Source organism: Pelecanus crispus, chromosome 3, assembly GCF_030463565.1.
Source record: "Pelecanus crispus isolate bPelCri1 chromosome 3, bPelCri1.pri, whole genome shotgun sequence".
In the NCBI taxonomy this organism is placed as follows: Eukaryota; Metazoa; Chordata; class Aves; order Pelecaniformes; family Pelecanidae; genus Pelecanus; species Pelecanus crispus.
Genome location: NC_134645.1, coordinates 67,628,143 through 67,655,507, shown reverse-complemented (window position 1 = coordinate 67,655,507; position 27,365 = coordinate 67,628,143). Strand labels below are relative to the sequence as shown.

General features: G+C 37.0%; 2 protein-coding genes across 2 annotated transcripts in view; both read right to left on the bottom strand.

The window, feature by feature from the left end:
• The window catches only part of MTFR2 (mitochondrial fission regulator 2), a 486,796-nt gene that overhangs the window by 9,757 nt on the left and 449,674 nt on the right, over nucleotides 1–27,365 (bottom strand). The gene's annotated exons all lie outside the window — the stretch shown is intronic.
• The window catches only part of AHI1 (Abelson helper integration site 1), a 128,723-nt gene that overhangs the window by 7,426 nt on the left and 93,932 nt on the right, over nucleotides 1–27,365 (bottom strand). Inside the window, exons 21-24 of the mRNA XM_075707708.1 lie at nucleotides 19,645–19,703; nucleotides 14,482–14,547; nucleotides 11,993–12,155; nucleotides 10,412–10,512 (exon numbers count right to left, since the gene is read on the bottom strand). Of these exons, the coding sequence (XP_075563823.1) occupies nucleotides 10,412–10,512; nucleotides 11,993–12,155; nucleotides 14,482–14,547; nucleotides 19,645–19,703 (389 nt within the window). The remainder of the gene's footprint in view (nucleotides 1–10,411; nucleotides 10,513–11,992; nucleotides 12,156–14,481; nucleotides 14,548–19,644; nucleotides 19,704–27,365) is intronic.

Genomic DNA, 27,365 nt, shown 5'->3' with positions numbered 1-27,365 from the left:
AAGGAAACATAATGCCACTGATACGAAAATACAAGGGAGTGCTGTAAAGGGAATGACTTTAAGTAATTAATACTTCCTTCAGCATTCATAACCTGCAGTTCCTTGCCATACACAATCATGGATTCGCTTCGCTTGCAGCCAAAACAAAATCTTTTTCTGAAAATTCTATGCGAATTATATTGAACTAGGCCTGCTTTTTGAGTAAATGTAACAGAATCTTGACATTGTACTAATACTATAATCAAATATGGACCTTTCCAAAGCGCAGTTTGGTAGAATTCCTTTAAGTGCCACTACAGAAGATTGACTTCTCTTATAAAAAATACAGTAAGTTTTTTAATACTTACAGATACCAAAACACAGAAAATTATCCTTGTTTTACAGTTAGAAGATTAAAGTATCCACTAAATTAAGCTGCCTAACTGAAGGTTCTTATGATCTGTTTCAAAAAAACCTACTCATCACATAGGCTTTCATATATTCAAGCACAGCACTTCAGTATGGGTACCATGGAAAGAAAAGCACACAATTAGACACTATCTTGGAATAGCTGTGTTCACCTGACATGGCAACTAATGAGAATTTCTAGGTTCTGTAGGGACAGACTCCCAATTCTCCTGAGTACAGTTCAAGTATGATATCTTTCTTACCTACAAACTTTCAAGTATGCAATGAGGCAGAAACTAGATACTAGATCTTTTTCATAGAATCATAGAATTGTTTAGGTTGGAAAAGACCTTTAAGATCATCCAGTCCAACCATTAACCTACACTACCAAGTCTACTCTAAGCCAATCAAGGGTAGACTAGACTAAAGTGCCACATCTACCCGTTTTTTGAACACTTCCAGGGATGGTGACTCCACCACCTCTCTGGGCAGCCTGTTCCAATGCTTGACCACCCTTTCCGTAAAGAATTTTTTCCTAATTTCCAACCTAAACCTCCCCTGGCGCAGCTTAAGCCCATTTCCTCTCGTCCTATCGCTAACTGCTTGGGAGAAGAGACCAACACCCACCTCACTACAACCTCCTCTCAGGTAGTTGTAGAGAGCGATAAGGTCTCCCCTCAGCCTCCTCTTCTCTAGGCTAAACAACCCCAGTTCCCTCAGCCGCTCCTCATAAGGCCTGTGCTCCAGACCCTTCACCAGCCTTGTTGCCCTTCTCTGGACATGCTCCAGCACCTCAATGTCTTTCTTGTATTGAGGGGCCCAAAACTGGACACAGTATTCCAGGTGTGGCCTCACCAGCGCTGAGTACAGGGGAACAATCACCTCCCTGCTCCTGCTGGCCACACTATTCCTGATACAAGCCAGGATGCTGTTGGCCTTCTTGGCCACCTGCACACACGGCTGGCTCATGTTCAGCCGGCTGTTGACCAACACCCCCAGGTCCTTTTCAGCCAGGCAGCTTTCCAGCCACTCTTCCCCAAGCCTGTAGCGCTGCATGGGGTTGTTGTGACCAAAGTGTAGGACCCAACACTTGGCCTTGTTAAACCTCATACAGTTCGCCTCGGCCCATTGATCCAGCCTGTTCAGGTCCCTCTGCAGGGCCATCCTACCCTCCAGCACATCGACACTCCCACCCAGTTTGGTGTCGTCTGCAAACTTACCGAGGGTGCACTCAATCCCCTCATCCAGATCGTCGATAAAGATATTAAACAAGGCTGGCCCCAAAACTGAGCCCTGGGGAACACCGCTCGTGACCGGCTGCCAACTGGACTTAACTCCATTCACCACTACTCTCTGGGCTTGGCCACCCAACCAGTTTTTTACCCAGTGAAGACTACGCCCGTCCAAGCCATGAGCTGCCAGCTTCCCAAGGAGAATACTGTGGGAGACGGTGTCAAAAGCTTTGCTAAAGTCCAGGTAAATGACATCCACAGCCTTCCCATCATCTACCAGGCGGGTCACCAGGTCATAAAAGGAGATCAGGTTGGTCAAGCAGGACCTGTCTTTCATGAACCCATGCTGGCTGGGCCTGATCCCCTGGCTGACCTGCACTTGCCTGTTGAGTTCACTCAAGATGAACCTCCTCATAATCTTCGCCGGCACCGAGGTCAGGCTGACAGGCCTGTAGTTTCCCGGGTCCTCCTTCCGGCCCTTCTTGTAGATGGGCGTCACATTGGCAAGCCTCCAGTCATCAGGGACCTCCCCTGTTAACCAGGAATGCTGATAGATGATGGAAAGTGGCTTGGCGAGCTCCTCTGCCAGCTCCCTCAGTACTCTCGGGTGGAGTCTTCTTTTTGAAGCAGATCTCACTGCCACTACCTCCTCTTCCCTATCCCACACACCTTTGCATCCCTCAGCCCGCTCCTTGAACTACTTTTCCCATTCCAGTGATGTGAACAGCAGCAGTACTGAGGAACAAGTGGGGTCAGCAGCAGATGCAAGAAGGCAGTGCAGGAGCTGGTACAACAAGGGGATGAATCAGTAAGAGGAGTACAGTGAATAAGTGAGTAGAGGGTGGGAAAACAGGCAGGAGGTATGTGGCTAAGGAGGTAGTGGTAACACTCAGACACTGAGAATGCATCAAGGACATGCTAATGTAAGGAGCAAGCCAAAGAATTCTAGAGTATGGAGGGGCTGAAGAGGCTGCTGATGTCTTCTTTCCCCATTTCTAAACCTCTCGACATCTTGTTATGCATGGGCAGATATCACAGGAAGCTCCAAACAGCTCTGCACTATTGTCACTGTATCTGTACTAAGATTCAGCAAACCTAGCATTGCAACAGATACAGTGTTAGATATTAAATTCAACCAGACTGCATAGCTTAAATATTAATACAGAATTATTAGGGCTCTGCCTGCTTTAAAGAAAAAAAAATAATGCGTCTGATAAATATTATATTATGACTATCTTGAACGTTTTTGTTCACAAGAACAAATACTGAACACAGTACAAAATACGAGCTCCTTTGTATAGTGCCACTAATGGTGTTCAATTTTGTTGCCATATTCTAATTCTCCACCCTTTGAAAGTTATAGCCCACCAGAAGGAGAGAACATCAGTTCCTATCAACTGCAGAAGCTTAGATTTTCTGGTTTCTTTTGCTTTGTTTACTATCACAAAAATAAAAATTGTAATAAAATATATACTTTCCTTTTCTAGAAGACTTGCTTGCTTTACAGCTCATTTGGCCTCAATTTTTTGATACTTAATATTGTCTCAGTGTTGCCACAGAAGAAGCAACCAAGGCAAAACAATTAAAGGCTAAATACACAAAAGAATTTTGGTTCCTGAGCCCTGCTGTAGAATCCACAGCAGTAAGTCAAGCACTAAACCCTCCCTGTGCAACTTGTGGAAACAATCATACATATTGGAATGCACTTCACAGCAAAACCTGAAGCAGAGGGCATCTAAAAGAAATACCAGGGACAAAGTCTCATCCCAAGTCTACATCTCTGGTAGTGCTTTCCTCTAGGCTGTGCAGAGTTGTCTCTAAGACCGATGGTCTGCAGACGTGCTGTGATAGACTAAGAGGTAGATGGACAGAATGGAGTGGTGCAGGCAATCTATTTAGGTGATCCAAGCCATGAAAGTAAATACACTTGCTCTATAGCCTGCTCTGCACAGGGGAACTCTCCCATAGAAGCTGTTTCTACAGAACTTGACCTAATTAAAGATTCGTTGGATCACAGATGGCAAGAACAAACATGTCTGTCTGTCTTTGCAGACTAGTCTTTAGGACGTTAAACTCAGTATTAAGTTTGTATTTTGTTTTCTATTACACAGTCCATGGAAAAAAGATTTATAGCAAGGTACTTAACTCCCCAGAACCATGTTGATGCCTCCTGTCAAAACTGTTCTAACAGGTCAAGTTTGGGAGAAACACTGTGATACCACACCACACTCATCATTTTCTTTCCTGCTATTCTGTATCCCTCCACACATTTCCCCATTAAATGAACAACTGGCAGGGAGCTTTGCTAGTAGAATGACATATATTTCTTTTGCCATGACCTCCCTATTTAAAACGCCATTAAGTTAGAATTGCTTTTTTTCCCCTCTCTAGTGTTTTTAAAGAGCAAGCCTATCTAAATCAGATTCACCATATTGTAATCCTTATTTCTAACAGGATGAACTTAGCACTGAGTATCTAGCAGAACTGTGGCTCTGTATACAAACAGAAACACTGGCATGAATTTCTATCTTTCCCATAAAAAACAGCTAAGCCACTGTAGTGTTCAGGACTAAGCCAACACACTAGCTTCTCCATTGATGAATGCTAGAGCCACAGGCAGGGAGGACTTTGCCTTGTCTAGTCTTCGAAACTGCAAAAGCCTGGGCCTGTTCAGGGCTAGGACAGACCAGCAAGAAATCTGGTGGGTGAAAACTGTAGTCATGGCTCAACACTGACAAATATCGCACCTCAGAAATCAAATCAGCTAGACGACTATTTAAGGACAGCAAAGAAACAGTAGGAAGAGTGAAGACAAGATACTTCAGGCTGAAGCACTATGGTTTAGAACAGCTGTTTTCAGTCTTGAAGTCTTGGCCTCTGGGAATTTATCTGTGGTTACAGCTTTGCATTAAAATTTGCATAAAAATAGTTCAATCCTCTTCAGAAAGAGGCTATGAGGACCCAAGGAGAAAACAATGGGGACAGAGAAGTTAGCTTGCTCCTGAGAACCATCTTAATAATATAAATGTCCCTCAACAGTATTTTTGGTTGTGCTTGACCAGTTCAGGGGCTCAGCCTGATTATTCCTATCTTTAAACAGACCAGTCACAGCAAATGACTATGGATGTCACTTCATTTTTAACTCTTTTCCCCAATAGATATCAATTTGCTTATAAACAAGATACCTTTCCTTTCAATGACTCAAATAATACTATAGACACAGGCACAAACATTTTTTGAGACGGAACACATTAGGAACCACAGAGGTGTTTTGGAGTTGAAAAAGAAAGCTACCAGCTTACAAATAAAGTAGCACCACACATGCTTAAGAGAGAGTAATTCAACTTGAATAGTACAAACTGCATTTTAAAGGGAAAACAATATCTTAAAATAGGAAACTAGAGAACAAAAAAGGTGAAATATGTTAATGTCGGGTAACGTTTAAGGAAAACGGTCTATTCCTTGTAGATAGTACCATAGTAATGTTTCCTTCAGAAGAAGGATTTCTTCAAGAACAAAGTAATTACTATTTCAAAAGTAGGATTTGCAAAGACATCTCTATTTTATAATGCCTGTTCAACAGTTTACATGGAAGACCACACAGCAGCTTTGCTGACTGACTCTGGAAAAGCATAGTTTTTTTCAGCCCAGATGTCAATGCCTTTAGAAAAAGAGATCTGTAACCATAGTAGGCACACATGAAGCCCAGAATTATAGACTTCACTATAATACACTCTAATTCAATTGAATATCACATTTTTGTGGGTCTGCAACCTCTCTGAACCTTGAAAATGAACACACTTCATGATGTGTTCGAAGTCTTCAGCTCTATTCAATACAAGAGTTCCATCATATTAATTCTTTAATGGTTCCCTTATTAGCACTATCACGTTTTCCTAGTCCCTCCTCTTCCTAAAAGATAATCAGTCATCGAAGTGTTCCCCTGTAACCTGAAGAAAGGCACCATTAAAGGAGAAAATAGAAACAGCACAAACTATAAAAGGAAAGTTGTTGTTTAAACTAATAGAAAAATTCCTAGCTAGTATTTTTGGAGAGATTTTTGAGCAAGTTTTCTATGCTTTTTAAATTTTTAGATCTAATAAATAAATTTTGAGCCCGCAAAAACACCCACATCGAAAGAGCTCAAGCCCAGGGGAAAAACATCAACTGCTTGGCAGGTTAGTTTCAGACACACTAGGCTAACTATTCAGAAAGTCTGACAACAACCTACTCTAGGGGAAGAAGAGTGAGAACATGAATTATTTATGCGAACAGTGATAATCCCAAACTTTGTTTAAATATGCATGGAATCAAGTTTTGATGATCTCTGGGTAGATTATCCAAATTGTGCAATAATAATGTAGCTCATGAAGGTAACCCTTTTCTTTTCATGTTTATGATCATTATTTTACACCATCTTTTATTTTTCAACGATAAATATAGAGAAAGAATATTTTCTTACATTTTTAACGGACATTATAAATTACTGTTTTGCTTTTGTCTATTACTACTTCCCACTATTCTCACATAACATAGAATTGAGTAATTAACATTCAGAATCCAATTAGATGCATTTTATACAGTGAGTGACAGGCCATCTTAAATTATAAAACATTCGCAAGTTTTTATAGACAGCAGAACATTTCTGGCCAAAAAGAGAGACACTCTATTGACTTTGAAATGTCTCCCAGTTTTTCAGAATTTTGCAAACCCCAAATTCTGGTTTCTAACAGAACCCTATCTGAATTCCCGTCTTTTCTGCCTTCAGCTTAAGGAACCTGAAAGCAGCACATTTACTGGAGCAGCCAGATGACAAGTCCATCTCTATTTCTTGGGATTCTTCATCAGTGCAGTGAGAACTTCACTCCATGAAATTTCTATTGGCAGTTTAGACGTATGTTGTAATTAAAGATGATTATGACCTAATTTTGTGGCTCAGGAGTTAAGTAACTCATAAGGCAGGAAAACAAGGTTTGCATAAAATTATTATGTTATGAATGCAAAGCTGATGGTAGAAAGCATTTTGAAAGCAGGTTCTTTGAACTACAACTTTTTTTCTTATTATTTGCAAAGATTAATATTGGATCTTGAGTATTACACCCTCTTCTAATCTTAATGATTCCATTTTATTCACTCATCGTAAAATTCTGAAGATTAGCTAGATATGCATTTATAATACCTGCAGTTGGAAAACTATTTTTAATTAGACTATCTGGTATTGTCAGTAATTAAAATCATAGTATTCTTCTACACTTCAAGTGCCCTATTTAGTCTTGTATGGTAGCAAAATCTCACGAGTAACTGCCGTGAAGATTTTCACAGTAACTGTGTAATTATTCCTCAAAAAAACCAGAAAGAACAATAGATACAGCAGACCTGGATATAACTAAGTATTTGGGAAAACATGCTTGTGGCCAAAACCCAAACACAACCAAAATATTCAGTTATCTTTTACTGAAGTTGTTACCACAAGCAGGAACAACTGAATTATTGAATATGTATTTTTGGATTTTTTAAAAAAATCATGCTTAATTTTCTGTCAAAGCAAAAAAAAAAATCATAGGGTATTACAAAATAATGCTTTTTCATATTTCCCATGTAAAAGAAATTGGCATTTGCTTTCATCAGCTCTAATACTGAAAAAAAATGAAAGGAATAGGAAGAAAAGTTGCCGTGTCACTGCTGCAACACAGGAACTGCCATAACCGATCAGACCCCTCAGTGGTCGTCTTAGCAGTTTTGTCTGAGAAGTATCTGGTATTGCCTAAAGCCAGTCCTGTAGAACTTTCCTTCATTATGACAAACAGCTGAATGACAATTTGTTTCTCCTACGCAGCACTCTGCAGCTTTTGTAAAACCATTACAGTTCAAGGCATCACAAGTCTTATACAGAGACTTGATGCATCATTTGATTCAACTCACTATCTTCTTGGTGATTTATATGATGCTTACGTAACTTGAAATTAAAAAAAAAAAAAACAACAACCAAAAAACACCCAGCCAGATTTGTGTTTCCCAGTCATTTAGATACTTTTGGAATCTTAGCTATTACCTCAGCCTAAAATTCTTAAAAAAATTAGTCCCTGAGCACACAGGTTTAATAGTGTCTAGTAGTAGCTAGGTTCACCAGGTTAACTAAGCATGGCATAAACATAAATTTCCTTTTACCAATATTAGATGTTTTCCATTCTAAGTTAATGTTCCCTGATCTTGTTTAACAGCAGAAGTGGGGGGGAGGGGGGGAGAAAAGAAAAAAAGAGTGCATCCAATTCACCTCTCTACATCATGTACTATTTTACACATTCTCTTCACTCCTCATTCTTTGCTAGTTTAATCTTGTAAGTATATCCTCTTACACCATTGTTCCAGGATTTGTAAATGTTTCATTACTTTTCTCTGGATATTTTGTAGTGCCCTTGGATGCTGTGCAAGATAAAAAGCAACAGATTTGCTTGGTTTTGGACTGTTACTGTACACTTTATTCATTACACCTTTTGAATAGCTGTATGTACTACACAGACTATTCCAACTAATTATTCAATATGCAGTCAATTGGACTCAAAGTGCCAGTAGAATCAAAGTAAAGAATATTTCAATGAAATATTACTAAAACTGAGTGTTACTAAAAAGTGCTACTGGTAATACAAAAACTATTGTTAGAAAAATATGTCGACCATAGGCACTTGAGAAAACATAAGCAATCAAAACTAATCAAACATTACTTCTCACAAAGTTGAATAATAAATACTGGTTGTAAATGTTAGTAACATTACTTAGTGCACATAAAAGTATTTTGATCCAGTAAAACAACTAGATTCCTACTAGATCAAAACAGAAAAAACGTGGATAAAAATGATCAAGTCTTTAATGACAGTAAGTATCTCAGCACTTCTCCCTTTTCTAAACTGGGTATGAGTAAAACTGGGTGAGTATAGCAACATATTCCCTCTGGGATACCTTCCTTGCCTCCAGAAACATAGAGAACAGATGAAAGAAATCTTCACGCTTTCCAGTAATGTTGTAATTTTTCCTATATTTGTTCCAGTCTGCCTTTACAGGAGTTTCTGGAAGTAATGCACTCTTGTCTTTCTTGGACAAAGGTTTGGCTATGAGTTTCTCAGCTACAAAGAGGTAAGAGATGCTTCAGATTAATCATTACTGCTCGGTGTAGTGATTAGTTCTGTTTTTGAAGTATAGTTAGTCACAAAACACTTCATAATTCAATTTACAGCAGTTGGCTTCAACAAGACAGCTGGCTTCAACAAGACTGCCAAGTGAGTAATCTGTAGTCAATAATTTATTAAATGCTACCTATCTCTATTCACCTATTAAAAACAAAAGCTACACAAAAAAGGTTAACAGAAGTAGCTTTGAGTGTTTTAACATTGAACACTGCAATATACATTATGAAGCAAAGATTAATCATCTGAAAAAAGAGAAAATCGTAACTAAGCAACACAGCACACCTTTTGAGTCTTGCAAATCAGATGCAAAATATTAGATTCAATTTTAGGAAAGTACATGGAAAAGTCAAGTCATTTGAAAGAAATCTGAACAAAAGTCACTTTTAAAGTAGTTTTGTTAGGACCATTTGAAGTACCCTTATGTTAGTACCAAATGAAAAGCTGTGGAAAGCACACTTAAGAAGGATACAAACATTTTGGAATAGAAATATTTTTAAATTCTAACAGTTACTGAACTAATTTCTATTTTTTTTTTTTTTTTTTTTTTTTTGCTTACAAAGTATCCCATGTTTTAAGACAATCATCAGTCTTACTTCACAGGAGGGAAACATAAGCTATGCAAAGTTTCTAATCTCTGTCTGGAGAAGTGAGAGTCATTTGGTCTGCTTTGCACATAGCAGTATCACTAAAGATCTGAAAAAAATAAAAAAAAACTCAACCCCCCCCTTTCTTTTCCCTTGACAAAAAACTGGCTGTTGTTTCTTTGGTCTTCTGTACATACAGTATTCTGACTACTAACTAAAATCACAGAAACAGGAATGCTTCTTTGTACAATATAGTATGTGATACATAAACAACATAAGTGCTATATGCAATTGCAACCCAATATAAGTATACAGTTGGAGCGGAGAGATATCAGATGTAGTCAAGACAAAAGCCTTTCTTTCCTTTGCTCCACTAAACTATGAAGTCTCTATAGTCCACCCTCCTGAGCAACCTACAGGATGGGTGCAGTCATTCACATCAGGGAACCATCAGCAGCTTTTAAACAGAAACAGCCATTGACAAGTAAGCACTTTTAGATGGAGCATAAGACCTTATGATCACATTGTATATCTTTAATTAGGATGTTATTACACAGACTGAAAAACTCTTGAGAGAAAAACATCACAGTTTTTTCCTGAGCAACCTGACAGATAAGGAAATTTCGCAGAGAATTTGAAGAACCTGTGGGCAGTGCATATTCCAAGAATGACAGTCAAGTGCCCGGAAGTATGTCAGGTTTTGACAAATCCATGTTGTTTCTTCAACCGTTATTTACATCAGGTAGCTGTGAGAGAAACTTGTCAAACTTGGAGTCAATGGGAGATTTGCTACTCATTACAATGGTGCAAGAATAGGCAGAATATTTAATCGACACATGATGGAACAGCTGGTTCCATATGAGACAAACGTTAGACATCCACTGAAAATCTACCTGCTTGTCTGGAATGAGGTCTACACATAAGAAATTTTTCCAAAAAGGATTGAAAATTAATACAGACCACCAGGCACACGAAGGACATACTCCACCACTACTTACAGAATCCTTCCTTCTCAAATTATTACCTTATGTAGTGTTGGAGAACCCTCCTCTGCTTCTTTTTGTCCTTCAGGTAGAAGAGGAGCAGAATCTGGTACTAATCCTGAAGGTTGTTCTTCATATTCTTCTGAAAACAGGATCCATAATTCACCATTATGAGCCATGAAAGAATTATGAAAGTATCTATTTTATGTGAACAACCGTGACATTATGATCTAGCCAATAATGGGATGTGAACTGAAACAGGTGAAAAAATGTTTGAGGCCAAACTTTGGATGACAATTTATCAAAACTTGCCCATTAACTTTTATTTATATTAGTAAGCTTAGAATGAAATGTAATTTATATATAGGTAATTTATATAGGTAATTATATAAAATAAAAACAATCAAACATTTACATGACTAAGAACAAAGTCCATACTAACAGCAATGTAGCTGATACTTAACAAATGTATCATATGTATTTCTTTTGATTCGGTAATAAGATGGTCACCAACTGAAATACTATGGGTTTTTTGCATAGTTGGACAACTGCCTCAAAAGTTTTGGTGTTTTGTTTTGGTTTTTTTTTTTAATAAGAACAACAGGCCATCACTGCAGACTCTTCCTACAGACTGCTCTCTGGCTTATTTTGCAAGGAAGAAAGGAAGGCGAAAATGCACAGGATGTGCAAGGGGAGGACAAAGAGGAAGGGCAGTAGTTAAGCTAACTTTAATTACCATCACCAAGTTAGCACAGTGTTATGTCCAAATTTTTTTTAGGAAAGAGGCATAAATACTAGACTACACTTGAAAGACAGAGGGAGGAACTAGAAAATGGGGGGAAATATCTTGAGAAATGTTGGGTTAAAAGATTTCTAAACACCAGTATAACTGATAGTTTGATAGTTTAGGAAGGCAAATGAATTTCTTGTAGCATGCAACCACACACTATGCCCATAAGCTGAATACTAACAACTGTCAGGGCACCAAGCATCTTTACATCAGTTGACTCGCTAAGACGCTTCCTACATTATTTGTTCAGATTCATTTAGGTTTGCTTGTATTAGTTTAATCAAAATATTTTTAATGACAAGGACCTGGTAGCAAGTTCAATGCTCAGATATGAGATTTAACCATTACCATTCTTTTAAAACTTCATATGGAAATCCACTTCTTTGGGAACTGAGCATTCTCCATTAGAGTAGGGGGAAATTCAAGAGCTTTTACAGAAGTAACTGGTTAGATCTCACAGAGATTGCCTAAAAAACCTAAGATGCCTGTGAAATGGTTTGATGCGTCCTAAAACATTGCCAAGGCACGGCACGTGCCAGGTGGCTATATGTAAGAAGAGACGAGGAATCAATCCAGTTGACTGATAATTAAGCCAGTACTATATAAGCTGGAATGTTTAACTAAGTGCCCATACCTTCCTAAGTCAGGTATGTTAACTTGCTAACTGGTTAGCTAACTTTATACAATTTCTGCATCACAATAAGTCATCATTATGCCATCTGCATGCTACATAAATTCATATATTCAGAACAACAAGCAGTACAGCATGGTAAAACCTTGGACCATCAGTTAGACCCACACTGGTATACCAGGAAGACAGCAGTAAACTTACTTTCACCAGCCACATAATTAGCTGGAAAATAGCCTTGCTGTCCATTTGCTAGGCTGCCAAACCACCAGTTATCATTATCTTTGTATAACACTTGGATAATGTCACTGCGATGGATGGTTAGCTCATCTGATCGATGCGCTGTGTAGTCATAAAGAGCCACTACCTAAAAGAGAGATAAGAGCACCACAGCTTTATCACAACCATGCCACAGAGAAAAAAGCGCAACATTCACTTCCTCTTGCAGAAAAGCAGCTGAAACCAAAGCTGCACTTTGGTAAAAGCTGAGGCTGTCTCAAGTTTTGCTAATGGGATCAGGGGTGGTGGGAAAGCAGCAGGAGAGGCAAGATAAAGGACTGTGGGATTGTAGAAATGGTTAAGAACATTCAATTCACTAAGATTAGCTTCAAAACAGCAGCTGTTAGTTTTATAAGCAATTTACTTGTGAAGCAAAAGGAAAAAAAAAAACCACTTCATACATTCACTTTCTCAGAATTGTTACACCACCTTCAGATCCCATTCTGTGTGTGCTTATGGAAGCATATGTGTTCAAATAAATACTTCAACAGTATGACAGTTTTACCGAAGGAAAAATTTAGTGCAAAAATGGCATTGCAAAGTTTTGCTTTGATCACTCCACTTTTTCTTTTTTTTTTGTTTAGAAATAAGGATTTGCATATACAATTTTATAAATATCTGCCAAAAATACTTTTATATTCCATTTCACGTAATAAATCCATTTGCCAGTGAAATACAGTGCATCTATACTTTTATGAAAAAAGTACTAATAGTGGTCAGCATCATGCATAGAATACATTACCAGAAGCATGCCTTCTACACTGAGTATGAAAATATCAAGTATAACTTCTTTTTTATTTTCTATGCCCTATGAACAAAAATCTGTCCTGATGAATTCAGAGCAGAAAAGACTGAAAACAAGTGAACTGAAAGAATAAGAGGATTTCTCACTTCCCTCATCGTCAGTGAAGAACAAAATTGTGATCTATTTCACACAAAGAACACTGCTTCCCTACATCAAAACTTCACCTCAGATCCCTCTACAAAATGTTTAAGTAAAGTGGTCAGAAACAGGGATTGTTAGGAGTGATAGGAGGTTATAGGGGATTGAAGGAGACAGAAAAGTTACTATGAAGATAGGCATTTGGAGAAATAACTTCCTTTTTTTGTTACTCATGCATGCATTTAAATCCTAAGACTGCTGAACTGCACAGTGCTTTTTGTATTTGTATTTTGAGTAAGACAACCTATGAGTTATGTGTGTAAAAATACAGCTGAGGTCACTTGTATTTTCATACTTCCATGTCATCAGTTAAACAGATTAAATCAGTTATGAATGGGAAAAGATGGAAATGATTCTACCATTGCAAATTCTATGTGGTAATTTGTGAGCTGGACAGCATCAAAGAACTAGTATCAGCATAGTTCTCAGTAGACAGGAAATTTCTCTAAATATGCATTCAGTAATCCTGAACTTATATGAAGAAGCTAAACAATGAAATATCATCCTTTATCATAACTCTCCTCCTTGCATTAGGAAAGCTAATACAATAATTACAGGTGATGTTGGCAATATAGAAATATAAACTTTAGAACAAAGTAGAACCAAACTAACACACACTAAAAAGCACCATAGATAAACAGTACAGAACTGGAAGATTGGATGATCATGTCCAGTAAGGGGTGCTCTAACAGTGCCCACTTCAGTTAAGTGGCAAGGGTTTCCTTAGTGATAGCACTATGAAAATCCTCAGGTCACTTCAGGTTAAAAAAAAGAAAAAAAAAAAAAGGAATGTAACACTAATTATTTGGCAGCATGAAAAACAATGAAAGGCAGAGCAACAAATACTTCTTGCAGTGTCTTTTGTAAGATAGTTCTAGTGTAAATGTTTTGATTTTTGGAAAAAATTACAAAAATTTAGTAACATGGAAACACTGCCAACAAACAGTTCAAACCAATCAAGCAAGTCCCACTGTCTGTCTCACAGAAATAGAAAAATAAAATACCAATATGTCCTGTAATACAACTGGCTGAACAAGACTGACAATTTAAAAGAAATGTGGAAATTGCCATTATATTCTCTGGAGACATATGATCAGAAAATGAGTATAAGGAGACACAGGAAATGCACCTCAGGACCAAAGAAGGATGTAAAACACTCACAATTATGCCCTAAGCAATGGAATTTCTTCTGGTGTGACATTCAGACATGTTAAATTCTGTCTGGGTCCAAGTTCAAGCAAAAAAACCCAAACTAAACTATATTCATAAAAAATTTACAAAATAATTTTTCAGGAGTGATAGAAAGACAGCGTTATGTGGTTATGGGGTTATGAACATGTTTGTAAGAATTACAAAAACCAGGGTAGCAAAAAAAATCCTTGGGATCACACTAAGGAAAAATGTCCTTTCAAAAGCACAGATACAGTGTAACAGGTATACAAGATACTGCAAAAAATTACATAATACTTACTGTCTCTTGCCCGAGTGGACAACTGCTTCCTCCTCTCACCCCCAGTGCAGTCAGGCAGTCATCCTTCTAGAAAAGAAATTATTTTAAAACTTTAATATGAAGTATTTGGATAAATTATTATTTTGAGTATTTTCATGTCTACTGTAAAACAGTAAGAATTATCTGTAATATAATACTTTTTTTAAAAAAGAAAAAGCAGAAGTGATGTTAAGCAACACTGAGTAACATTGGCTATGTAGATATTTAGAAAAAGATATTAAGGTTTTCAAGTATGTACGCTACACTAAAGACAACATGGGGGAAGACAGAGGACTGATGACTACGCAGTCTAAGCTTGTTTGCATTGCAAACACTACAGTAGATGTTTAAGAAGTTGCTGCAGTGAACTTTACCGCTGAACCAGTATGCAAAAGATGCCACTTTCATATAATGGAGAATTTCAGGTTGGTCTTAATAACCAATACGTTCCATTTAATTCTAATTGTTCTAGCTTTACCACTTATTCTTCAGACTTCTAACAGTCAAAGGAATAGCAGGTATATAATGCAATAATTAGGATGTGCCTGTACCTACAAAATTTGATGTCTGTCAAACAACAGAATTCTTCAGCTGAAAGATTTAAAACTGAGAAATTATGAAAATTAGCAGAGGAACAACAAATTAGAACAAAGGAAGAGATGGAAGTCCTTTGCTGGTGTTACTTCCTTTTTTTCAATGGCCTATTTTCACAGAGGGAAAACTAGTTTCCCCTAGATTTTGTGTGCATCAAAAGATACAAACTACAATGCAGAATAGAAATACTACACAGCAATTAAAACAGAAGAATCAAATGCAAGATTTGTGAAGTAAACATTTCCACCCATAACAGATTGTACATTATGAAGAACGTTTGAGAATTTCTATCCAACATACTTCACCTTTTTTGTGTTTTACAGCCCCTCCTTTAACTGTCTTTTGCATGAACTTTTTTCTCTTCTCTTGCTTTTTTAGAACACATATCTAAAATGTATTGCTCCTTTTATTTTCTGGGGTTTTTTTTACTAGGGTGATCCAAGGAACATCATTACTGCAATCCTCAGCAGAATAAAGGACATTCTCTATGTCCTGGTTTTGGCTGGGATAGAGTTAATTTTCTTCCTAGTAGCAGGCATAGTGCTGTGTTTTGGATTTAGTATGAAAATAATGTTAACAACACACTGATGTTTTAGTTGTTGCTGAGTACCGCTTATGCTAGTCAAGGACTTTTCAGCTTCCCATGCTCTGCCAGGTGCACAAGAAGCTGGGAGGGGGCACAGCCAGGACAGCTGACCCAAACTGACCAAAGGGCTATTCCATACCATATGACATCATGCTCAGTATACAAACTAGGGGGAGTTGGCTGGGGGGCAGCAATCGCTGCTTAGGGACTGGCTGGGTATTGGTTGGTGGGTGGTGAGCAGTTGCATTGTGTATCACTTGATTCGTATAGTAGTAGTAGTATTATATTATTATTATTACTACTACTATTTTACTCTATTTTATTTCAATTATTAAACTGTTCTTATCTCAACCCAGGAGTTTTCTCACTCTTACTCTTCCTCACTCTTCTGATTCTCTCCCCCATCCCACCACAGCAGGGGGAGTGAGTGAGCAGCTGTGTGGTGCTTAGTTGCTGGGGTTAAACCATGACATTCTAGAACAGAGGTTCTTGCCCTCAGTGTTGTCTTCCTAACTTAGCTAGGCTTATCCCATATGGGAAAGAAATTACTATCCTGAACACAGAGGTTCCATCCAGTCTCCAGATTGTTTTCAGTATTGCCACAGTAGTTACAGACACATGCGGTACACAGAGATGAACACAGTAGAAAAGCGAACGGTTGCACTCAGTTCTTATCATCCACCAGAACATCTAAGCCTACTACCTAAAGAGTTCTGAATAATTATGTACATACACATGGCAGGGGGGGAGTAGTAACTGCCTGATTTGATAAACAAATTTTGAACAAAGACCAGTGAAGCTGCCGTTCAGACTACATGGCTTATTCAGTGGTCTACTGGTAGTTAGCACTGCCTTAGAGGTTTCAGCTAATTCTCATTTTCCATTCTCAAGGTTAAGAGAACTGTGCAGGCAATGTGCTTAGCCTGTGGGATGGGAGTGCCTCCTGTTGCTCAAAAATGATTCATCAGAATTATTAGCAGTATTATTTAGGTATCTAGTTCAGGTACTCATATTGCCCCATTATTGTGTCTCAATCTGTCTCTCTTTTTAATAAAGTATTTATGTGCTCTCAAACACTCAATGTAAGAAGAGCTTGAAGAGAGCAAGCTGTTTGGAAATAACAAGCTAAAATCCATGAGTCATCCTGAGACTATGTTGAATGTTCTCAGACACTGCGTTAAACTTTAAGGCAACAACAATCCAAAGAGTTTCCTCTTAAAGAGACACTCCAAGTATGTCACGGGCTGCACACACACCCTACCTCCCAGCCGGACAGGGGAACTGCCACGGCTCCCTAGCACAAACACAGCTACTGCAAGGCAGCAGAGCTGCCTCTGGTGTGCCATGCCATTTCTCAAATAGTGCCAACCAGCAGTTACACTGCAAGTAACGCCCAGCAAAAACCACTGGCCTTTCAGTTTTGAAGCATCATTTTTTTTATGTTGTGCCATAAGATTAAGCCACATTTTCAGGATTCCAAAAAAGTGACAGACATACTGAAGTGTATGAATACATTGTTCTTAACACAATATTAACGTCTCCTTTTTTTAATGCAAGATGGAAACTAGTTAATCCTTTTCTTGCATCAGAACAGACACGGGGCTATAGTTACATTCTGAGGAGTTGGGTCTTTTTGGGAGGCAGACCATCTGTGAGAAACAGGAACAAAATGGTTGCTGAAAAAGCCCGCCGTGTCACAGTGATTTGGGTTGAACAAAGCTGTTAGGAGCTTTCAGTGTAAGGAACACCCTCAGAAGATGACAAGTAGATCCAGCAGTTGATGGAGAGTTCTAGACCATGGCATATCACGCTGGTTATCCACAACTAACCCACTTAGATTGTCTTGACATTTCTAACACAAAACTGAACAAAAACGTTTTTTAAGACACTAATACAAAAGAGAGCACTGCAGGTTAAGAGTAAACTGATAAATAAGTTGCTGTATCAAGTGTCACCGATTCCTGATAATAGCAGTAATTAAAATATTTATGACTCCTTTTTAATTTGGCAATTTCAGTGATTGTGGTAATGGAGGTTTTACTTTTTTTTACGCAGATGTATAGTGGCCAACAGGATTTGGGCATTAGATAGCATTCTAATGCTACCTCAGGAGAAGCAGCACTGAGTAAGAACAAATAATATGTTGTTACTGCCTTTTCTGTAAAAATTTCAGCATTTTATTTCTACTACTGAACAAATATAATTCAAATACCACAATATCAAAGAAAAAAATAGGGAAAAATGTAAAGTCTACCTGTGGTTTCATATACTTCTTCCTTATAGCTAAACACATTCTTCATTGTAACAGAATAAACATGGAGATTAAGTCCCACTTCTAATTAGCCATTAACTCTTAATAACTACACTTGGAAAATAAGGTTTTCAAAGATTAATTTTAGGCAGACGCTACACATACCAGGGTAAAGCCCAATGTGTGTGCATAGAGGGCCGAAGCCCCTCTCCCTCCTTTTCCCGTTGAGTGACAGAGTCAGTGACATGGAGAAGGACAAACACCTATTTCTTGGATGCTGCACAGTGCCACTGCTTCTCTCCACTCCATCTCCCTATACCCGCTATCTGCCAGAATGGAAGAGAAACTGGGAGTGTTACTTGTGCAAACACTCCAGTAAAGACACTGGGAATGAGTGTTAAAGCTTCTCTTATCTGTTCAGTAAATCTGTGCCTCAGCGTGTAATAGCGTAGGTTCTGAGACTGTTACCGTTTGGAGTCTTTTTTGTTGTTGCTGGGGTTTTTTTGTTTGTTTGGTTGTTTTTTTTTTTAAAAAGGAGACAAAATAAGAAATGAACTTATAGTGCTCAAAAAACCCACGACTGGCTTAAAAGTGAGATAATATTTAAAACATTTAAAAATTTTACAGAATCAGCCTGAGCTTTTACAGTTGCTCCATTGTTTTCATTTTTCCTTATGAACCCGAGGGTTAGAAATTTACTTAATCCTCTCCTTCCCTAAGAAGGTCATGCAATCTCTACCCCAGTAGTTGAAGTTTTAAATGAAATGCTAAATAAACTGAGTCATAGCATAAAATAATTGAATATTGTTAGCACTGTCATATTTCTGTTCTTGTTCTCTGGTCCAATTAATTATCAAAACACTCCTAGCTCAGGACACGTAACTGTACAAATTCAGTCTACAGGAAACAGAACTACAAGGACAGTATTAATAGCTAAATTAAAATGATTCTAAAAGTATTGATTGCTAAGAATAATGTACTCTTCTTTGGTCTTAATTAATCTGTCTGTAGACACTGTAAAGTTACTTCCTTAGGCTTCAGATGACTACAATCCTTATTTGATTACAGCCCTTCAATATTTAATGAGCATGGGAATCTATAATCTGCCTAGAGGAAAAAAAAACAAAACTGTGCCAGGCTGCACTTTATTGAAACCTGCAATGTACAAACAGAAAACAGAAATGCAAACACAGCTGCTTCAGTAAAGCCTACAGGGATTAAAAAAAAAAAAAAAAAAAAAAGGAAAAGAAAAAAAGGGGAAAAAAGATCAATTCAGAAGCATGTGAAATACTCCAGCTCCTGAAATTATTCAAAATCTCTTCAACTATTTCATCATTTGTAAATACGCTACTTTCTTGATATAAATTACTCAGTTTACCTGCACTTATATATATTACTGCATTTATAACAGAAAATGTAATGAAAGTATTCAAAAACTTAATTTAACCCTCTCAGAAAAAAAATATTTTAAATTAGCTGCTGCTTAGTATTTTCCAAAACAGTTGATCCTGTCAATATTTATAGAGCTTGCTGTCATAGAGAACATTAAAATACCGATTGAACAATTTATATTTTATTTGCTCGAAGATACCTCTTTTGTGAGTAAAGACAGGATTAAAAAAAACCCCTCTCTACAATGAGAACTTGTGAATAATGACATTTTATAGTTAAACATCAATTTAAAAAAAAAAAATGCAAAGATAGAATTCCTTACCGTCTGTAGTCTACCCAATAGTGTTCGGCTAAGAGGATTTCCTACTGGGCTGAAACACCCTGTGAAAAGAAAAGGCTGTGAATTTTCTGCTTGTTATCCCTTTCCATCGAATAAACCATTTTATTTTAAAATCATTATGTTAGCAGGATATGTTTGACAAAATTCTAATGAAAAGCAGTAGCATCTTTCAGTCACAACTATGCATCCTTCAGTCAGGAACAGTTGGAGGGTTTATTTAACTAACAGACCTGACACAAGGTTAACTAATCCAATATTTCCATTCAAATGATTTGGAGAAATAGCTCAAGCTATGTCCACATGCCACCTCGTGCTCAAAGCTGACACTATTATCTAGGCTGTATTGCTTTTCTCTTCATTGAATTTCTGAGTAATGCATACAAAGTTTTCCAACAGAAATGATCACAAAAACTCTCAAAGGAATTACTTCCTTATTTTATCTGAAAGAATAACTATGCCTATTCAGTAGTTCCCTTTGATCATCTGAGTTCCTATCACAACACATCTTGCTGTTTATTTTATTCACTCTCTACATAGTGCATTTGAACAAGTACTTGTAAATTCTTTTCTTTTCAAACGATTATGTTAACTACTAAGCTCAGGAAAATCCTTTCATCATCTATGGATTTATCTTTTTGTTATTGGTCTCCTCAGTTGTATACTTAAGAAAACATCTTAAAAAGAAAAGATAAAAAAAATCTGAAAGTTATTGAACACGACAGTGAAAAATGCTACTGCTTCGTTGAAGAACGGTTTCTCAAGTATAGAGATGCCAGACAACACAGAGTTAAGCTCACTGGATTTTCTCTGTGAGACACTAGATTTGAAACAAGTTTTGTTTTCAAAGAGGAATAAGTTCCGAAAACTCATTTTCATTTGCCACTCCGAAAGTCTACTCTTGAGGAGTCCAGTGTCTGAACAAAGAGGACTTTTCAGATTCAGATTCCCATGTACTGGCACAGCTCCACAAGGAAGCTTGCACAACTCCACCTACAGTATACTTTCTAAAGCCTAGTGGTTTAGACTTTCACAGGAGATTTACTCATAAATGTTTAATCATTAAGATATTTAGATATTTGTAAATACAAGAAAAGCTGCAAGCTCAAACAATCATAGTTAAACCATGCTCCTGCAGATCTGCACATGAATAATTTTGTACTTGTGAGAAATCCTAAATAAGTGTAATAGCTGATTTTTCAATTTTGTGTATGAATTAAAAACTTTGTGATCTTAATAATTTAAAAGAAGTTTGTAGAAATTCTGAAATGCTTCATTTTGAAAGGCTTGCTTTGAGTTTTTTATTACTTATTTCCATCTCTTTTGAGAAGAGGAAAGACACAAGAATAGAAACTTTTTTCTGAATTCAACCCTTACTCGAAGACAGTAGACATGAAGCTTAGCTTTTTTTTTTCAAATAAGCTATTTGCTAAAACATTTGTTCAGCACTAACACTAAAAGTCAGTGGGGATATTACTCCTATTAATATTGTTATCTACACACTCATACAGTTACAAAACAAGCTACTACAGATTTGATACTACATATGGATATACTATTGTATACAAGTCTCATATCAAATCCTTGAATAAAACCTCCCCAAACTCAAGACCAATAAAATGTCTGCATGATAAAAAAAATATATCTTTTTCTTTAGACAGCTAAGTATTCTACTGTAGGATTTTCAATTTGAGCATGGCCGTGTTGTACCAGTTCACACAAACCCATTCTAAGATAAAAGCTGTAAAAAACAGATGATGAAAACAATTGCTTAATGGGAAAAATCTTCAAACTTTACTGATAAAAATACAGATTTTTTTTTTTTAAATTAATGTCATTGACTTTCTTGTTCTCCTAAGGAAAAGACATATTACTTCCAAGTACTTCCGGACTGTATGCTTATGTGTGTGGGTAGTCCTGTGCAGTCTCTATATTTAGCTGCTTGTCAGGTGAAAACTTTATGGTATATCAGTCTAACCAATTAAGCCTGAATAAAGGGTAGTGCAGACCTGTTCTGCTGCAAGCATAGGAAACACACAGATGTGTAACTCAAAGACATAGGGAGTGCTGTACTGAATTCTAGCAGCTGGCACTGGTTTTGACTTAGTGTTTTCCATGACTAGAGCCTTCTTCCAAAACAAGCAGGCAATTCTTATTACTTTGCTTGAGGTGTAAACACTAAACAGACCACAGCACACCTGGTTCCAAATATTCTATGTGCCACAGGACCAATGCTATTTGTTCATATCGATCATGCCTATTAGTTACCCCAAACTAGTTTTTAGTGTTATCCGTTAGTTGTTTTCAGTCATCAAGCATTCATTTAGGGGCTCCTACATTCAGAACAGTCACACTTAAAAAAAAAAAAAACACCACCACCAAACAAAAAACACCACACCAAAAAACCCCCCAAAACCCTGTTCAAATCTTCCTCATTCACAAAACAAGGTCTATTCAGTAAGCAAGGGAATATCCATCCCTTCTTTCTCAAATGATGCAGTAAATTTTTAAAGCAATTTTACGCAGCTATTGGCCTGACATGGTTCCATGCTTGATGAAGCATGTAAATGACACCGAGCAGGTGTGACTAACAGCCTCAGCAGTGCTTGCTTTGGTTATCTCTGATCCAAGCTGTGCAAACTTTTCAAATACTATAGTGAGGTATTGAAATTGAGGTCAGGATTGCAGAAGGATATTTCTACTTCATCCAAAAATGAAGTTTACAGGACCCCGTGACCTCTTGGGACTCTCACTTAGCCTGAGCTTATATAAAGGTCATTAAACCCCTTGTAAGGTCAAACCTGAAAAACACCACCACCCAGTTTATCTACACTGTCTTATCTTAAGGATGCTTCAGAATCAGTAATGGAGAAGCATTTTTATTGACGCAGAGGGTTTACTTGAACTCTCCAACAATCTTCTTTCTTAACAGTAGTTGTTGTCTTCACCTTCAAAAAAGCCTGTATGTCTTGAGAAGCTAATCTTCCCCTATGAAAGTATTAATATTTGAACTACTGTACTCCTTATTACTCTGCATTGATTCTTCAGTGGTATCTTTTATATGGAACTTTTTCATGAGAAGAATAAATTACTTCTACAAGAACCTACTGCTGATGTCTAAATGCGATGTTAGATGTCTCAAAATGATAGATGCTACTGCTTTTTCTCAAGTGATCAGAATTTTCACATTGACACAATTTAACAGCAGGACAGCTCTTCTTTATGGTCCACGTAATCCTCTCACCATGATTATTTTGTGAGTGCAAGCATGTGCTGATTTAGGTACATGCCTGCCAAAGAATTGGTATCTTTTGAAAAACAATATAGCTGTCTGCCTTGAGAGGGAGTCAAACTGTATTAATTTCCTGTACAAGTTGAACAGTGAACTGAAAGTCTATCCTTAGTTCCCCTGAGTCACTTCTGGCAATATATTCTCTGCCAGCATAACTGCAACTAAAGAGAAAAGAAGATGACAGAAACCAAGTAGTTGTGCAAAATACCAAGTTCCCAGTTTTATTGCATGCTTTCACTGAAAAACTACCCTCTGTTCTAGATAAGCACATTAGTGTGAATTGATCAAATTCTAAATAGTTGTGCTGAAATACCCAAGAAGTAGATGAGTTCACTTCCAAACACATTAGACTTATACAGAAATTTACATGATAACAGCAACAATGCCCCAAAATAGCACTTGTAATAATTAAGAACATTTCCTATTAAATAACAGCATCTTTAGCTATTATATTTGTTTTAAACTGATCGCAAAAGAGCCAGAACAGGGGAAAAAGTCCTTCTAGGGAGGCACATAATTCCACTATTATCCTACTGGAGTGCCTACAATCACCCAATATTAAACATTTATGTGAAAAATTATTCTTTTTAATAGGGGCTGAGAGAACATTCATTACAGAATTTATGTTTTAATTAACTTTTCAAAAGAAGGCTTTTTCTCCCTTTGTGAAATGCTTTTGATAAATTAATTCAGTTAATTAATAAAGGTATTTGTGCATCATAAATCTCCAAGGATTCCTGTCTTATGGAATCTACAGTTAATGAAATCATCCAAAAGTTTATCCTGGAAAATCCTCAGAAAATCACAGAATACCAACGAACAAATAAATAAGAAAATTGAAAACAGCTAATATTCAGACATTTCTGTGATGAACCCCTCCTAAAGCATACAGAGAAAAAAAAAAATCTTACCTATTCCAGTTCCACATTATTCCATTTCTAACTGAGTTTTACTTTAAGTTTATACTAATTATTAAGGACTAAAAAACCCACAAACAAATCCTGAAAGACATGAAAATAAACTATGCCTCTAGGAAGTGGTATTTCTTATTGCAGACATTCTTCTTCTAATTTATATTGTGGCCTCTTGCAACATGGCATAGTTAAAATACACCCAAATAAACAACAAACACTGGGAAAAAAAGTCAACTCAGGTATGAGATGAATATGTGTATATCAGCTCAGTCCTTTTCCTACTCATCTTCTGTGTCTTTAAAATTGTTCCCAGTAAACAATTGTTTTCAGCACAGTCACCTATTGAAAAGTATGACCTTTGTGACCAAAAGATCTTTTAGTATGCAGTATAATCTCTACTTCAGGCTTCAAAGGAAAGTGTTGAGTTTTTTTTAAAAGTAAAAGCTTTCAGAGCAGTATTACTTGGTTCTTTCTGTAATTTTAGTTTTCAAGCTAGGTATAATGTAAGAGAAAAAAGATCATTTTGTAATGATCTAAATATGTATTAATCTTCCCTCAAAGGCTTTATCCTCACAACCATCATGCTTTAATAGATCAAACAGAATTCATTAAATAAAAAGATTGTTTATATATTGGATAAGAACCTGTTTTCCTTTACTTAAACACAGGATCACAAATACTTTCAAAACCCACCGCAAACATTTTCAGGTGCAGTTAACATAAAATTAAAGGAATGGATGCACCCACTTAACACATGTGTGCCTTTTTGTTTTACCAGCAAAACAGATGTTTCACTAACACCCAACGCTGTAGGTGAAAACCCACTCCGTATTCTGCTCTACATAACCTAATCTAGCACCTATGATTTTGAACATATTCTAAATTGAACAGGAGAATGGATAGGACCAAAGTGTATTGAAAACTGTTCTAATGAAGTTTAATGTGTATCGTAGCTTTTAAAACTAGTTTGGAACACATTTGGCTGAAGGTAGAGCAAGAAAACTACATTCAGAAGCAGTTCAAAGTGAGACAAGGAACAGAGTATTTTTAGCATTCTTTCTAAAATACTGTTCTCTTTGTAATTAATATGACACCAAAGGAAATGGTTAATTCTCTTGAGAGCCCGTATCTTACAAGCCACTTAAAGTGTGTATTCTCAAAATAGACAGTTCTCACATGCTATGTTTAAGTGTATATACAAAACTGCTGGGATGGCATCACCACTGAATGCAAAGGACTTCCACAAACACCCATAAGATTCTTGCAATGTATTCTGCACTGACAGAAGTCTACTCAACGTCACATGAGCCCATGCTGTTACTAGTCCTCTCCTTGTCTTTCCCCCACTTTTTTCTTCTATCGGACCACCTGGAAAAGACTGAACTGTCTCCTCAACGTTGTTCTCATTTTCTAAGTGGTGTTTCAATTTGTTAACATTAATCTATCCACTTAAAACCAAACCACAAAATCTATACGACAAATAAAATCCCTCTCTGTTTACTGTCTTACTTTCTACACGTTATCTAAAGAAACTGCTGTTAATTTATTTTACCAGTCAGATATGAGAGCTGTTTTCATGCTGTATACACTTAAAAAAAATGAGAGAGAGAGAGAAGCCTTAGCTCTACTGCTGCCAGATGTCACTCCTCCAGGTAGTGGAGAGATTGATCTAGATAGCAATAACAAAACAAAACAAAAATCCCCCCCCACAATTAAGCCAAAACAGAGCTGTGCTGATAGGTGGAAAAGCATAACTTCTTTTTGTTTCCCTTCCCCATCCCCATTAATACAATGAAAACTTGTGAACTAATAAAAGAAACAAAACTTGGGAACTTATGTCAATAGATCTGGCTGTGGTTGCCATTCAAAATACTATACTATACAGAAAAGTCTGCACAGAAGGATAAGCTTTCAATAAAAAAGTATGTAATATTTACCTTTCTAACCAATTGTTTACTAAATGCTGGTATTAAAAAACATTATCTAGAAAAGTAACTCCAGGGAGTTACACCATTCAGAACCATGCAGTTCCACACATACTGCTGCAGCTTCTTCCACACCAGCATGTGATTTTCCAGTAGATGCCCCAACTCCAGGTATTACAGGAACTATGGCTTCTCAAACCATGAGTCAGTCACAGCCTTCCTAAACTGAGAAAGACAACTGGTCCAGTGTGCTTAAACACAGTAACTTTCTTACCCAAGGACTGGTACAGTTATGTCTAGCTACTCCACCTGGTTGTCTCCGATTCCCCAGCCCAAATGACCAAGTACACCCTTGCAGCAGAGCTAAGTGAACACTGAAGCAGTGGAATGGAGCAAGGCTTCAATTCACACCTGTAGATCCACAAAGAGATACCTTCACTGTAACATCAACTAATTCCAATCTTCATACAAGAGGCCTCAGAATCAGACAGCACTAACCCCAAAAAAACACTATGCTTCTGGCAGTGCCATATCCCACAACATAATTATATCTACCATCAGCCAAAAGAATGCACAGAGATATTCATTCAGGGTTAGCCATCATTTTCATTACTGGTTCAAGGTGTACAAGGGCACAAACGTGTATTTGCTCTGAACCTTAGAACAGTCCTCCAGAAGGAACTATGGAGATAGCCTGTCACTGGCTTTGATGAGAATACTGTTTCATACCAATACACTTATCCTGTACTTAGGCACAATGAACAGGCAGAATTTGGCCCCTATTTACAAAAGGTATAATGAAATAAAAACTATTGCATCACAAAAACAATTAAAAAAATCCAACTTTTTAATTAGAGATTAAAATCAAATACATTTAGCAGCCTACACACCCACCTAATTATTTCTGAGTAATCTTATCAAATCATCATCTTACATTTTTCTTGCAAATGTTAAGTTTCTACAGTACCATATATAAACAACGCAAGTAGTAGCACGTGTCCCAAGCATTCTTTTGAAGTAAAGAACATTATTGAATTCATGCTAATCAGGAACATGCTAATTTATGACAACCTCTAAGGTTACATCATAATGGCATTAGATACAACTGAAAACGAGCAGGAGTTATAGTATCCAGTTGTTTCCTTCTACAATGTAGAGAACAGAAAGTGACTCTACAGCAAACATCAATAAGCCTCCACAGATATCATCAGCATTCTGAAATCAGATTGGCAATATTATTTACAAGTTCTAGATAGCAGATAAAAAATGATGTAAGGAAAATGTAGACTATGGCACATACTTTGTATTAATAAGAGTTATTTTTCTTCTAGTGCTGCAGATATCCTGAGAAAGTCATTATTAGTTTTACTAAGCTCACCAGGACTATTTAAAAGCAAACTAAATTAAAGTTGAAAAGAAACTTATTTTGTACTATATTAAATCAAGCTTGTGGTGTTACCCTATCGAAAAATTTTTCATGAAATATAGAAACTGCAGTCCCCTTCACTTCTGGATTTGGTAATATTTTTGCTTCTGCATTAACTTACCCTCCCTGAATCAGAGGAAATGGAGCTC